The sequence below is a fragment of the Microtus ochrogaster genome, chromosome 8 (genome assembly GCF_000317375.1).
Source record: "Microtus ochrogaster isolate Prairie Vole_2 chromosome 8, MicOch1.0, whole genome shotgun sequence".
NCBI lineage: Eukaryota > Metazoa > Chordata > Mammalia > Rodentia > Cricetidae > Microtus > Microtus ochrogaster.
In genome coordinates, this window is record NC_022015.1 from 47,184,608 (window position 1) to 47,199,995 (window position 15,388).

The following is a 15,388-nucleotide window of genomic DNA, read 5'->3' on the forward strand; positions in this document are numbered from 1 at the left end:
CACTTCCCTTCTTCCCAGCATCCTGTTCTGCTTACTCCGCCTACCTAATTTTCTGTCCTATCAAAGGACCAAGGCAGTTTCTTTATTAACCAATGAAAATAACAATAGACAGATGACCCTCCCACATCAGAAGGAAGGGAGACAATCACGCAGACCCCTGGTGTATGATGCTTCTTGCTTTTCTAGTGACAGACTGAGATTAGAGCCAAAAGAAATGCTTATATGGGTATCATAAAAGATGAGATGTGCTTTTCAAATACTTGATAAATATTTCATAAAAATATACTCCTGTCTAAAGGGTTGATAATAAAGGCAGAGACATTTCTTCCTTGGTTTGGGAAACAAATCAGTCAAGTGTATTTTAAGCCAGAACATGGTGTTTCCGAAATTTCTCAAAGCATTTACTTCACTTGCCTCTGGTGATAACTATCTGTCCTGTTGCATTACAGGCCTGAGTTGATGTGCGGCCGCTGTCTGAAGCAGGCAGTTTGACGCTGATCTCACACGCCTGTCGTTTCAGGACTGCCTGTTTCATAGCAACATCACCAGTGACTTGAAAGCCTTCACAGACAAGTTTGGTTTTGATGTCCTCATCCTGATTGCGAGCTACACCTTGGAGGAGCAGCAGAGACAGCAAATCGCGGTGTACTCCCAGAATCTGGAACTGTGCAGCCAGGTGAGCCTTCCTCGGTCTGTTTCACTGATGGTGAGCTTCTGGAATTAAGGACATGTGATAAGAAGTAATAACAGACTGCTGTCTTCTAAGAAATAGGCCCAAGAGATAGAGTCCTGATACTGGACTTGTAGGGAAATTGGGGCATATCACGCATTGTTTCATTTTAGAAAGGCTGCTAGTCCGTTTCGTGTTGCTGACAAAATGCCAGAGGCCAGGTACTTTCTAAAGAAGAGACATTTGTTGGCTCACAGTTCTTGAGACTCGAGAACAGGGCATGGACTTGTGCCCTGATGCGGCATGGGCTTTCTCGAGGACAGCATCGCATAGAGAACCTGGAAGCAAACGTCTAGACTTGCTTTGTGACAACTTATTCCCGTGGAAATCGATATAGTCCCTTGAAGATTTCATTAATCCTCCTTGTCACCTAACGACCTTCTGCTAGCCCCACTTCTTAAAGATTCTACCCCATCAATACTGTCACCACCATGTAGGGAGCCAAGCTTTGAGTGCGCAGACCTTTGCACGGTGACACAAAACCATAGCACAACCTCACAACTGTTCCCCTTATAGACTGAACCCATAAAGAAAACTACCAGCTCTTTCTCACCCAAATGAAAGCAAGTCTGCCTTTTCTACACTGTTTTCTTTTGAGAGCATTCCCTGGTGATAACCAATCTAGCCACTGTCTCAATATCCATGTGGTGCCCGGTGTTTAGAACAAGTGATCCGATGCCTTAGCACACACAGTGAAGGTGCTCGGGTAAGCAGCTGGATCTTGTAGGGTGAGAGTTGAGCCTTTTAACACAAAACCTAGAAAATAAAAAGAAGAAGAGGAGGAGGGGAGGGGAGAGAAGGAGGAAGAGGAGGAAAAGGAGAAGAAGAAAGTTGATCACAACAGGTCCTGGATTTATGATTCCAAATAGTTATTATACTTAATAACTAACATTGAGATTGATGTGGATATAATGACTGGTTAACATGAACCTCACTAGCGAGTCAGAGTCCTTGGCTACCACGCGTGGCGAGAGGCAAAGTCTCCACTTTTCTTTTTCAGCATCTCCCTGTGTCCTCTAAAGCTCCATTCGGCTCCTTCACGATGACTGTATCTACTCTCACTGCTTTCTCGAGTTCAGATAAGAACATGATACCCCTGCTATGGTGCACTTTGTGTCCCCTGCACTGACCTGCATACCTGTGTGTGTCAAATCGCCACTGTGGCTTTCCCAGGGCTAACACACTATGCGTTTGGACCTAAGAGTGTGCTATTACCTTTCTTGTCGCGGTGACAGAACCCTTGGCAGAAGCAAACGAATGGGAGAGAGATTTCCTCTGGCTCATGTTTCAGAGCTACTGTCCATCATGGCAGAGAAGGCACCACAGTTGACATCTGTGGCAAGTGGGAGCTTGGGACGTGGTTTATCACACTGCAACCGGATCAGGAAGAACATGGCCAGATAAGAAGCAGGGCTCCCCTGCAACCTACAGGCCAGTGTCCACCAGTTAGACCGTGTCTAAAGAGTTCCATAGCGTCCCCATAACAGCTGGGGACCAGGGATTCAAGTGCATGAGCCCATGGAGGGATATTTTACTGCCAAACCATAACAAAGGGTATATTTTACCCTTTTTTGCTCATAACTTTGTAGATAGAAGACGTAAGTTGTCCACATATATGCTATCTTAGTTTTCAAAGCACTTTTGGGGAGCAGACCTCTTTTCCAAGTCATTTTGAAAGTAAGCTTCTTTAAGCAAAGGAAGTGGTCATAACCCTGGAGCCGGCACTTCCTTTTCTCTCCTCACCCCACTGACAGTTTCAAAAGCAGCTCCTCTAAATTCCCAGCAACCCAAAGGGGACAGGCTCTGCACCACGGGGTCCTTCTTTATCTTGTGGTCACAAGGTGAAGAGTCCACCTCTGTGGTTCAGTCACAGAGTTCAGAATTCAGGTCCCCTCCCACCAGCATAGAGTTGTTGATACACCTGTCCTTCCCTAGTTTTTGTTTTCTTATCAACAAAGCTTGAAACAAAACAAACAGCTGCACAGTATCACTGTGAGAAGAAAAGAACCTTTGGGCGCCACACACTTACAACTGTGCTGTGTTGCCGATTACCATCAAGGCCATTGCAGTGGCTTCTGGCTGTGACACACGACTGTGCTGGTATGGATAAGCACTTGGCAAAAGCCTCTGTTTTATCATCAAGGCCATTTCCACAGCTTCTGAGGCTATTCTCTCCACCATCATTTTTAACCCCTGTTAATCCTGTAGGGCTTTTTCTTTTTTTTTCAAACAATAACTTATTTAATTTTATGTGCATTGGTGTCAGATCCCCTGAAACTTGAGTTACAGACAGTTGTAAGCTACTATGTGGGTTCTGGGAATTGAACCTCGGTCCTCTGGAGGAATAGTCAGTGCTCCTAACCACTGAACCATCTCTCCAGCCCCATGTAGGGCTTTTTCAAAAGCTCAGCATGGCAAAACAGTCCTGGTGTTCCCTAAACTTCCAAGTGCTGCAGCCTGGGCCTGGCCTGGAGCTGGCTGTCTGGCTCAGTGTCCCTCCGCCTCCCAGGTGCCTTTGTCTGCTCGGATTTCCATGTCACTGCTCCCCAGGGCAAGAAGGAAAAGAAGGGCCTGAGTGCCATGGGGAGGCACAACCTGTGGCCCTTTCCCTCTCTCACCTCTTCCTTTGCCTTAACACTCCATCAGGGCCAGGCTGGAGCTGGCTTCCTCTCCTATTCAAATGCTTGGTCAGCACCCAGGGATTCTGCAGACTCAAATATCACAGCTGTTGGAAGATGGTGCTATATTACACTTAGGAAAGGCTTTGGGTGATTTTAAAGACAGTCACCGGTGACTCCCAGAAACCAGTGAAATGGAGAAGCTGACTAATCTAAATGTTAAGTTGAATGGGGTTGGAGAAAGAGCTGGTGCCAGGCTAAGCTGGGTACAGTGGTACCTGGGTCTCAGTTGCTGGTGCTCTTCTCTGTAGACAGATGGACAGATCCAGCCCTGTCAGTAGACAGCTGGCCCAGCATGTACAAAGCCCTGAGTGAAGTCATGTGCACCAGTCAGCCTGGCACAGTGGCCCACACTTATTAGAGACTGGGGAGTTGACTCTCTTGGGAAAGTACTTGCCTCACAAAAAACTGGACAGGGTGCCACAGGCTTATCGTCCCAGCCCCGGGAAAACAGAGACAAAGATCCTTGAGGCTTGCCGGCTGTCCAGTCTCACCAAATTGGTAGGCTCTGGGCCAGTGAGAGACCCTGTCTCAAAAGGGTGGATGGCATTTCTGAGAACAACCCTATAGTTGTCCTCTAGCCTCCAAGGAAAGCATACACACGGGCATGTGCACACACACACATGCATACATGCACACACACACATGCACACACATGCACACATATGTACACACATGCACACATGCACATACACACATGCACACATATGCACACGCACATATGCACATGTGCACACACATATGCACATGCACACATATGCACACACACGCACATATGCACACATATGCACACACACATGCACAAATGCACACACATGCACACATATGCTCACACATGCATGCACGTGCACACATGCACACATATGCACACACATGCACACATATGCTCACAAATATGCACACGTGCACACATACACACACATATACATACATGCACACACATATGCACACATGCACACACACATATGCACACATGCACACACATGTGCACATGCACAATGCACCCACACATATGCACACATGCGCACACATGCACACACATGCACACACATGCACACACATTCACACATATGCACACATGCACGCACACATATGCACACATGCACGCACACATGCACACATGCACGCACACATATGCACACATGCACGCACACATATGTACACACATGCACATACGCACAGGCACACATAAATAAAATATTTTAAGGCCACCATTCTCAATCCCCAGGTCCCATTTGCATGTTTTATATGCTATGTCAATCTGATCAGCATTTCTGACGTCAGCCTAGCCATGCCACATCCACCCTCCAGGCCTTACCAACAGTGCTCACATCCTGTGCCCAGACGCAGTCTGCTAATGGTGACTCTCACCCCTCATCCAAAAAACTTCTTTTTGCAATAGACGGAGATCATTATAGAAAGCACAACTGGTCAAATCCATAGACCAAGTGACTGTGTGGTACCCATCAGCAATTGATACACTACAAAACAACCCCTACACCTAAGGCTCAGGGAATGTTGTGGAATGGCGGGTGCATGCGTGTGCGTGCATACGTGCATGTATGTGTGTGTGAAAAGACTGCAGGACCAGAGGACCAGAATGTCTGCTGTGAGCTTATCTCCCGTGTATGACAAGGAAGCTCTACCCACGCATCCTCAACAGTGTGGTTGCCTAAATAAGACCCAAACCATGACACCACCAGCGGAAATGCTAATGCTCATGGCAGGAAGCTCACAAGATCCCAGCCCCAGAAGAAGAGATGGAGGCAATTTGTGATTGCTGAGAGAGGGAGAATCAGTAACTTGGGGTTTCTACTTCTGCGATGAAACACCATGACCAAAAAAGCAAGTTGGGGAGGAAAGGGTTCATTTGACTTGCACTCCCCCATCACTGTTCATCACTGAAGGAAGTCAGGACCGGAACTCAAATAGGGTAGGAACCCAGAGGCAGGAGCTGATGCAGAGACCATGGAAGGGTGCTGTTTACTGCCTTGCTCTCATGGATTGCTTAATCTTCTTTCTTATAGAACCCAGGACCACCACCCCAGGGGTAGCACTGCTCGCAATGCTGGGCCCTCTCCATCAATCACTAGTTAAGAAAATGCCTTACAGCTAGAACTTATGAAGACATTTTCTCAGTTAAGGTTTCCTCCTTTTGGGTAACTCTAGCTTGTGTCAAATTGATATAAAACTGGCTAGGACAATCAATCTTTCTAGAAATGAGCCCCCTGATTAGTTATCTATCACCGAGTGATCATCTCTAAAAATGTACATATATGAGAAACATTAAATGGACTCAGCAAGTTATAGTTATACATTTACTCATATATAGTGTATGGGTTCATGGCAAAAAAATAAAGAAGAAAGGCAATAGATTTGAGAAGGAATGGGGAATGGAAGGAGTTGGAGGGAGGAAAAGAAGGTGAGGAATGATGTTGTTATAGTACACATATGTGAAAATACACAAATTTTTAGTGAAAAGCTGAGAAAGACAAAATGCCAGGGATATCTCCACGCTCACACACACCCTTGTGCCTCCCTGTAGATTTGCTGTGAATTGGAAGAAAGTCAGAACCCTTGCCTGGAACTGGAGCCATTTGAATGTGGCTGTGACGAGATCCTGGTATACCAGCAGGAGAACCCTTCTGTGACCTGTGACCAGGTGGTTCTTCTTGTCAAGGAAGTCATCAACAGGAGGTGTGCAGAGATGGTCTCTAACAGCCGGACATCCTCCACGGAAGCTGTGGCAGGCAGCGCGCCCCTGTCCCAGGGCTCCTCAGGAATTATGGAACTCTATGGTTCTGACATAGAGCCACAGCCCAGCTCTGTGAATTTCATAGAAAACCCTCCAGAGCTCAACGATTCTAACCAGGCTCAGGCAGATGTCAACATAGACCTGGTTAGTCCCGACAGCGGCTTGGCCACCATCAGGAGCAGTCGTTCATCCAAGGAGAGCTCAGTGTTTCTCAGTGATGACAGCCCTGTGGGAGAGGGTGCTGGGCCTCACCACAGCCTTCTCCCAGGATTTGACTCCTACAGCCCCATCCCCGAAGGGATAGTTGCAGAGGAACACAGTGAACACTTTGACCTCTTCAACTTTGACCCAGCACCCATGGCTTCTGAGCAATCCCAGCCATCTTCCCATTCTGCAGACTACTCTCCAGAAGACGGCTTCCCCAACAGTGATTCATCAGAAGGAAACCTCTCCGCGGGGCCCAAAGGACTTGGTGAGATGGGGATCAGCAAGTCTAATTACTCCTCCAGCTCACTTTTGTCAGAGACCGGGAAAGACAGCCTTGTGGAATTTGATGAAGAGTTTGCCCAGGGACAAGAAAGTTCAGGAGATAACTCTGAAAGTAATTTAAGCCTGGCATGTTTTGTGGGAGACGGACCTTCCTCCCCGCCACGGCTGAAGAATATTGCGAAGAGGATCCCACCAACACCTATGAACAGCTTTGCAGAACTCTCACCGTCAACCGAAGCGCCAGCCCCACTCTATCCTGAAGGTATGATCCAAAATGCCATAGACGCCACCCACCTGGGGCCGCCTCCGACCCGCACACGGTGCAGCAGCTGGTGGGGTGGCTTAGAAATTGACTCGAAAAATATCGTGGATGCGTGGAGCCCCAGTGAGCAAGAGCCTGTCTTCCAGTGCCCTGAATCCTGGAAAGAGCATAAGAACGGCCCCGTTGAGAGGAGAACCTCCGATTCCGCCTTCCAACCGCAAAGTCTCGGATTCCCAAAGTCAGATCCCTGGGAATCTGAATTTGGTCAGCCTGAACTGGGCAGCAAAGATACGCATGACCAGGAGGAGGAGAGCTTGAAATGTCAGCATCCACCCAGAGAGATGCCGCATTTGACAGATGCCTCTCCTCAAGGGACAAACCACCTCATAGAAGACTTCGCTGCTTTGTGGCATTCAGGCCACCCCCCAACAATGATGCCCGAGCCCTGGGGAAACCCCTCGGATTCGGTTGACACTACAGTCTCAGTGCCGTTCCCGTCCTGGGGTGCATTTGATAAGAAAAACAACACCAAGACTCTAAACAACACTTGGAATCTTCATCCCACTAACAACGAGATGCCGCCTGTGCAGGACCCGAATGAGTGGGCTATGGCCAAAAGCGGGTTTTCTTTCCCTGCTGCAGACCTACTGGACAATTCCCTTGTTGAGGTCAATGCAGATGCTGCTCCAGAAATCTGGGGCAATACGAGCAGCGGCCCCAAGGATAATATTCTTACATCTAGAAGCCCCATTTCTGATCTGGGTCAAACGTGGAATACTTCTAAGCTGCCAGGGGAAGACCAGAATGGTTTGGTGGATGCGACAGCCAGAAGGAGGGCATATGGGAAGGAAGGTTCCTGGAGCCTCTTTGAGGAGAACGTTAAGAAAAAAGGGTCGGATGTATCGGCTCCTTGGGAAGACTCCTTTTTGTCATACAAATGCTCTGATTACAGCGCATCCAACCTAGGAGAAGATTCAGTCCCATCCCCCCTGGACACCAACTACTCCACCTCTGACTCTTACACGTCGCCAACATACGCTGGAGATGAAAAGGAAAGGGAAAACAAGCCATTTGCTCAAGAGAATGGTTCTGAGGCCAAAGACACTAACTGTCTTGCAGAGGATGTTGAGTCTCTCGCAACGTCACCCCAGCAGTCTCAGAGAAATCGAATTGGTTCCGGTCCCGGGCACTTAGACATGTGGGCATCACCCCCTGCAGACGATACACCTGAAGGAAATGGCGCACATCCGCCAGATAAAGACTTACTCAAGATCGAGCATGCAGAAGACGAGCATGCTTCCAGGGAGGACGATGGAGGGGAGAGCAGCCCATCCAGTTACGATGACCCCAGCATGATGCAACTCTACAACGAGGCAAACCGGCAGCTCACCCTTCTCCACAGCAACACCAACTCACGCCAGGCAGCCCCCGACAGCCTTGAGACATGGAACCGAGTGGCTCTGGAGGACACACAGTCCACCGCGACCATCTCGGACATGGACAACGAACTGGACTGGGATGACTGCAGTGGGGGCGTGGCTATCAGCGGAGATGGTCAAGCAGAAGGTTACGTAGCTGCAAGCACTGAACCGGAAACCCGGTTCTCAGTGAAGCAGCTGGAACCCTGGGGCACAGAGCATCAGGAAGCAAACCAGGTAGACTGGGACCTCTCCGCCTCTGCCGAGCCCACTGGGGACACTGGTCCCAGTGAATACCATATCCTAAATGAGAAGAGTGGGCAGTTAATTGCAAACAGTATTTGGGATTCTGTCATGAGAGATAAAAATATGCCGACATTTAGATTACCAAGCCCACCCAGTACTACAGATATGGGACAAAGCACTTGGCCTCCTGAAATTCCCGGGCACTCAGTAAATGATAAAGACAGTCCCATGTTAGAAGCCTCTGGATTCAGTGAGTCAGCAGCACTTACATCTCAACCTGATGACCAGGACATGTGGACAGAGTCCCAAGGTGACACAGCATCCTTGGTGACCAGGCCGGAGAGTCCAGAACGTGTCACACAGTCAGACCCATGGACTGGCCGTGCTTTCGGACAGAGTGAAAGTGAGATTGAAGGCCTGGGAGCCTCTAGCAGTGGGCATCTCAACAAGGAGGCAGCGGTAGGCTCCGGGGTGGAGGGAAAAAAGGCCAGTGACCAGGCAGTGTCTTTTTCAGCTGCATTTAAACACCAAGAAATCTGCAGTGCATCAGGCAAAATCAACTCTCTTCCAGTCACTTCCGGTCCTCAAACGGAGGGACCAGAGGAAGCCTTAGAAGTCGAGAAGGAGCCTTATACTCTAGACTCCTTTGCTGTGCAAACAGAGACACCCACAAGTGATTTGCAGACAAAAGAGACCCATGAGGAATCTCTCGTGGATGTCAGAAATTCAGGTGAAACGGAAACAACTTCCAGTAGGATTCATCTAATAGAACATATGCCTTTATCTGATATGGAACTTGAGAAAACCGAAGCCTGCAATCCTCTGGAGTCAGGAAGAGCGGATGAAAAGCTGCTTTATGAGTCTCCTCAAACCTTGGACGATTGGAACGGCGCTATAGATAGTGACGTGTGGGACAGTCACATAAGTTATGAAGCAACTGCGAATCCTGCAGGCCATGGCCCCGAGAGCAGCTTCCCGGAAGCTCTTTCCCCAGGAAGTTATGACAGAGACAGCCTCTCCAGTGAATGTACTCATTCAAGTATGTCGAGTCCTGATCCAAATGAGTCTCCAGTGGCTTTGCCCTGGACCCACGGACCCAACACTGAACTTCAAAAAGAGGATCAAGAAGACAGGAGCAAACTGATTCACCAAGAACTGGAACAATTTGCCACCGAATCCCAAGCAAAAGTGGTTACTGAAATGAGGGACTTTGCAGAAAACAGACAGGATGGGTCGGGAAAGCTGTCTAATCACAGGGATCCTAAATTTCCCATCAACAATGGCTCTTCATCCTCTTCATCCAGCCTTGGAATGGATAAATATCCAGAATATTCTTATGCATATCAGGGAGGAAGTGTAACGATTAGCCATCAAGAGAAAAATGAACTTGACTTTCTGGAAATTGCGCAGCCAGAGGACACTAGCATCATATCCACAAGCTCAGGTTCTGACGATGATGGTGGGGGTGATGGAGAGTTGGTGGAGACGGAGCTCTATTTGGCCACATGCCAAGTTTCTCAGCGCAAATCCGGGGCTTGTGATTCACTGCATGAACCCGAGTTCTTGACCACAGAGGATACCAAGTCTGAATTTTCTATCTTTGTGGGTAGTTCAGAGCCAAGAGAGAAAGAGAACAAGCCAAACCCATTCTGTGACAGCCAACAAAGCAGCCCTGGTCAGTGGATCTTGTCACCACTCGTGCAGACTGGCACACAGGACACATCTGTGGAGGTCAAAGATGCAGAAACAGGGAGGATGGGAGATAGCATGTGGCAGGTGTCTCCCACGCCTGAGCCCCGGGATGGAGACCCTGCTAAGTTGGAAATGCTTGGCTTCTCAACCGACAGCAGTGAGTGGTGGACCAGCCCTCTACAGGAAGGGAGACCAAATGTCAGCACATCTGCAGAGCCACTGTCTGACTCAGAGGGGGAGTCTAACTTAGGGACGACTTCTCCAGTCTTCCGGAATTCGGGTCCCTGGGGTGTACCCATTCAGAGTGATAGTGAACCTGTGGACACAGACACTACTAATCCCTTCAGTGGTAAAGTGAAGTCACCCTTTCTATATAGCAATGGGGACAAGTCACATGAGAAACTTTGGAACATTCAACCAAAGCAGCTCGATTCAGATGCTGACCAGTTCAGTCAGCTCGTAATACTGAACCAAGTTAAAGACGAAGATGCAGGCCAGCAAACAGCTGTGCCCTCTACTGCCGACGACCTTCCTGCGGAGACTCGCACCCAGGAGCAGTGTCAGGAACCTGTGCTCTCTGTCTGGGACCATGCAGACCCAGCATTTACTAACAGAGATAAAAACGGATGCATCAGCCCTGGGGTTTCTCCCACTGAGTGCCAACAAGAGAACTGGTGGGGACAAGAAAAATCCTATCCCGGCCAAGTGACACACTCAAGCACAGTCACAGAAAATCTCCCTGCAGTCAGTACTCCCACAGAGCTGACGGAGAAGTCGGGTTCTGAATGGGATAACCCCAGCCCCGGCGAGCCCCAGCCTAACTTCGTTCCAGATATTTTACATGGCAACTTCCAAGAGGGTGGACAACTGGCCTCGGCTTCCCCTGATTTGTGGGTGGACGTCAAAGAGCCTTTCGCCTTCAGAGCAGATACTGAGGATCCTGATATACTGACTCACTGTGACCATGACAGCGACTCTCAGGCCTCCGGCAGCCCTGATGTGTGCCACGATTCTGAAGGAAAGCAAGAGATGGAGACGCATGCAGGTGTTTCCCCGGGACCCGAAGTGGAGCCCAGTGAACTTTACCTCCTCGAGCCAAAGATGAATGATGAACCTACTCAGGGACCCAGGAAGGCATCTCTCCCACACAGTTCAGAACTCCACTCTGAACACACGATGCCACTGCCTCCAATCAACAATCGGATGGATATAAATGGCTCATCTAAGCCTGCCTCCCCCAAAAGTTCCCCAGAACCTTCTGATAGGCATGGGGACAACAACACCAACTTAATGGCGTTAGAGGGAGATGCCAACCCGGAGGTGGAAGCCGTGGACAGGGGGATCGCAGGCACTGGAAATGGAGATGGTGACACTCCACTGACTCATCAGGAGGTCAGTAAAGAAGGCAACGGCTCTTGGGTGTCAGAAGATCTTTGTCCTGACAGTCAGACAGGTACGGGGGCCTTGCTTGACTGTGAGCAACCTTTTGCTTCTGAGAACCCTGCTGTACTGACTGACATCTTGCTAGCCTCAGACACCTGCCTGGATGTAAGCGAAGCTGCCTTTGAGCACAGTTTCAGTGAAGCCTCAGGCCTCAACACTTCCACAGGCACTATAGATGATATGAGTAAGTTAACACTATCAGAAGGCCATCCTGAAACACCAGTAGATGGGGATGCGGGGAAGCAAGATATCTGCTCATCTGAAGCTTCCTGGGGTGATTTCGAATATGATGTCATGGGCCAGAATATCGATGAAGATCTGATGAAAGAGCCCGAACATTTCCGCTATGGGGGTGATCTTCCATTGGAAGACGGAACACTGAAGCAATCGCTGGCACCATACACACCTCCCTTTGATCTGTCCTACCTTACAGAACCTACTGGTGATACTCAAACAGCCCAGGAAGCTGGGTCTCCAGATGATGCATCTCTGGGGAGTGACGCAGCAGAGATGTTACTTTCTGCTCTTCCTGATCAAAGGGAGGAAAACCACACTGAGACCAACGGCAGGCAGCCTAGACACCAGGTGACTGTGCTGCATATTCATGAAGACCCTGAGGCTCTTTCTTCACCTGTAGGAGGACCGGGTTCCAACATAGAGTCATCACCATCAAATATTGACTGGGAAATAGAAACAGATTATTCAGATTCACCAGCAGGTGGCGCCATGAGACCACCACACGGTAAGCAATTCGCTCCCCGCCCTCCTATGCTCACACACATACACAAACATAGCTCCATCTTCAAGGAATCAGCATTAACTAACTTAGTGCATTTATTAAACCATTGCTACCAATGCAAGCAGAGAAAGTAACCGTATGTCCAATCCATTGTCTAACCATCTTCAGCGTATGTAAATGTAATGGCTATATTAACCATCTTCAGTATATGTAAATGTAATACCTATGCTATGAAACTTCCCTATGCTTGAGAAAATTGAACAAGTTCACAAAAATAAAAATATGTAGCAGCTTGTCTCTTCTTAAGTGGTCCTTTGTGAAGACTACAGATTACATAGTATGTTAATTAAGCCTGTTCTCTCCGTATTGCTTTCCTATTCTAGGTGTCATCAAGGATGTAGTCGAGTTAGAAGAGAACGCAATTCCCACGAAAGGGCCCGAGCAGACAAAATTAGAGTCCAATGAAGATAAATGGGCCGAGAAAAGTGAAGACCCCCATGCACTAGCTGTGGGTTACATACTCGTAAGCCATGAAAAGGATTCCCCATTGAAACCGGAGGCCTGGGAAGCAAGAGAAAACTTACCCGAATCAGAAAAATTATCCATAGGTTCTGGAGAAACAGAGCTACCAGAAACTCAGTTAGCAGAGGCCTCAGACACATGCCAGCCCGAGTCTCTAAATGAAGTCAAAGTTGGTTCTGCAGAGAGAATGTCTTCCGACCACAACAAGAGGGCATCTCCTGAAAGCCCTGCACAAGATCAGAATTGGATGGTCTTGGGCCACAGTGAGGTTGCTGATTTAGCCCCAGAAACAAGGGACCCCGGGTCTGGGTCTCCTGGTAAAACTATGGAGCAGTTCTTGAGTCTCAGCTTGGACAAGGGCCCCCAGTGCCAGGGTCTGGGAGGAAATAGGGCTCTAGACACTTTAGCGCTGGAGGAAGTCACTGCTTTGAGCAGCCAATCAAGGAAGAGCAAGAGCCGAGGTCAAGCTGGTCTAGATGCGGTTCCAGCACAGGCTGCCACCCAGGACAATGAATGGGAAATGCTTTCTCCACGGCTCTCCCAGAAAAAGAAGATCCCTCCACAGGAAATGGAGGAGGAGACAGAGTTCCTTGAGCCTAGACTCCGAAAGCCAAGACCAAATGGGTAAGCAGAACAGTCGGTTTGATTGTTATGGAAATGATTGTGTTTAGAAACCAGGGAAACAGTGAGAGGTTCTGATGTGAGGGGGCCAGGGTGAGATGTCTTTTCTGACATTTGTTAGAAGATGGAGCATCAGCAGAAGCAATTGCTAGACAACTATCAGCAGAAGGATAATGTGCATCTAGTCTGTTCCCACCCTGCTGATGTCGGCACCTGTGTGACTTTGAAACAGGCTGGTGTCGGCAGCCTCACACAGACATGCATGCAGGGAAAACACCAATGCACAGAAAATAAACAATATAAAAAAATAAATGTTTAAAAAAGAAATAGAATGTCACTGCTGCTTTCAAGATTTGGGGTGTGCTGGTAATACTTAAGATTTTTCTTTCTTTCATTTGCCCTTAAAAATAGTGAGAAATAAGTTAAGCAGAAGGGACAATAGCTTTTTGGCTTTAAAGTGTGTGTGATGTGCACTGTGGCATGTATTTACGTGCCCCCCATGAATTACTTAATGCAGTTAATATGTAACTGGCATAGGGAAGACACCTCCTGCCCCCTGCTCAGTTTAGGAGCGTAAAGGACAATCTATAGCAAAGGCTCTGTGACTCAGGTATTTGGAACTCGGCCTCACTCGCCCCTGACCACTTGCATATTTAAAGAGTTAAGTTGGAATTCTATAGAAATCAGTGGGAGAGGCTGGATGATTTCAAGCCTTCCTCCTTCAGATTTAAACTCGGTGAACTTAATTTGTATGGGACCAAAGTGTGTGTCCAAACAGCTCCCAGGCTCACAAATGGCATTTCTTGTTCAGAGTAACAGAGGAAGTAAGGACTGTGAGGAGGATGTTGGAGGTTTTTCAGATAACCGCAAGGAGTTTTAAAATCGAAGCATTTCAGTTGACTTAATCTTTCTTTTTCCTGTCAAGCTGCTTTCTTCTAGAGAGAGCCCAGATGAGCAGCTAATGGACTCTGCACCCTCCCCTCCAGGGCATCACCCTTCCCACTCAGCTTCTGTAGGGAGGAGACTTCCCTGCCCCCCTTTGCTGCCTTTAGATGATCTATTCCAATGCATTTGAAATGTCCTCCCTGCTGGTTTTTGAGCACACACTGGTGTCTGTGACAGGATAGGAAGAACAGCTCGGTGGCTGAGCCCTGTTTCACACACCTGAGACCCCGGGTTCAATCCCTAATACCACAAAACAGCCCAAGACAAGGCTAAAGGCCTACGGTCTAGAGGGGAGCCTAGGTCGGGAGCCTTTGGAGAGTCTGGTATTAGGGATGAGGCCCCATCCCCAGCTGCCTTCAGAGTTTCTTTCCTGAAATTTAGATCCTGACTTAAGCTTGAGAACTATTGTTCTTAGAGGTGAAGAAGCCTGGACTCTGAAGAGTGAGACCTAGACAAAAGTACAAATACTAGTGACCAGCGTTAGCTCATGTGCACAGGCGCCACTGCGAGCATTTGCTGCCCCCTGGCTCCTCAGCACCGTGTGCATGGCTTCAGTTTGTGTGCTGTCAAGTTTTATGCCACCTGGGTACAAGCTAGAATCATTTTGTAAGACTGAACCTGAATTAAGAAAATGCCCCTACTAGATTGGCCTGTGTGCAAGCCCGTGATGGGAAACCTCTTTCAGCTTTGAGAGGCTGGACCAGGTTGAGGCATGGCTTTAGGGTACCAAAAAGCCACGGTCCCGCCCGCTCGCCCCTCTTTTCCTCTGCTGCACACCTGCATTTTGGACCCCTGTTCCTGTTCTGTGAGTTTTCCCTTATAATAAAGGAAAACCTTAGACTACCTTG

At 48.5% G+C, this 15,388-nt stretch overlaps 1 protein-coding gene across 1 annotated transcript in view; it reads left to right on the forward strand.

Moving 5' to 3' along the window:
• The window catches only part of Prune2 (prune homolog 2), a 255,447-nt gene that overhangs the window by 149,388 nt on the left and 90,671 nt on the right, over nucleotides 1-15,388 (forward strand). The window contains exons 7-9 of the mRNA XM_026781692.1: nucleotides 521-676; nucleotides 5,954-12,455; nucleotides 12,836-13,598. Coding sequence (XP_026637493.1) covers nucleotides 521-676; nucleotides 5,954-12,455; nucleotides 12,836-13,598 — 7,421 coding nt within the window. The remainder of the gene's footprint in view (nucleotides 1-520; nucleotides 677-5,953; nucleotides 12,456-12,835; nucleotides 13,599-15,388) is intronic.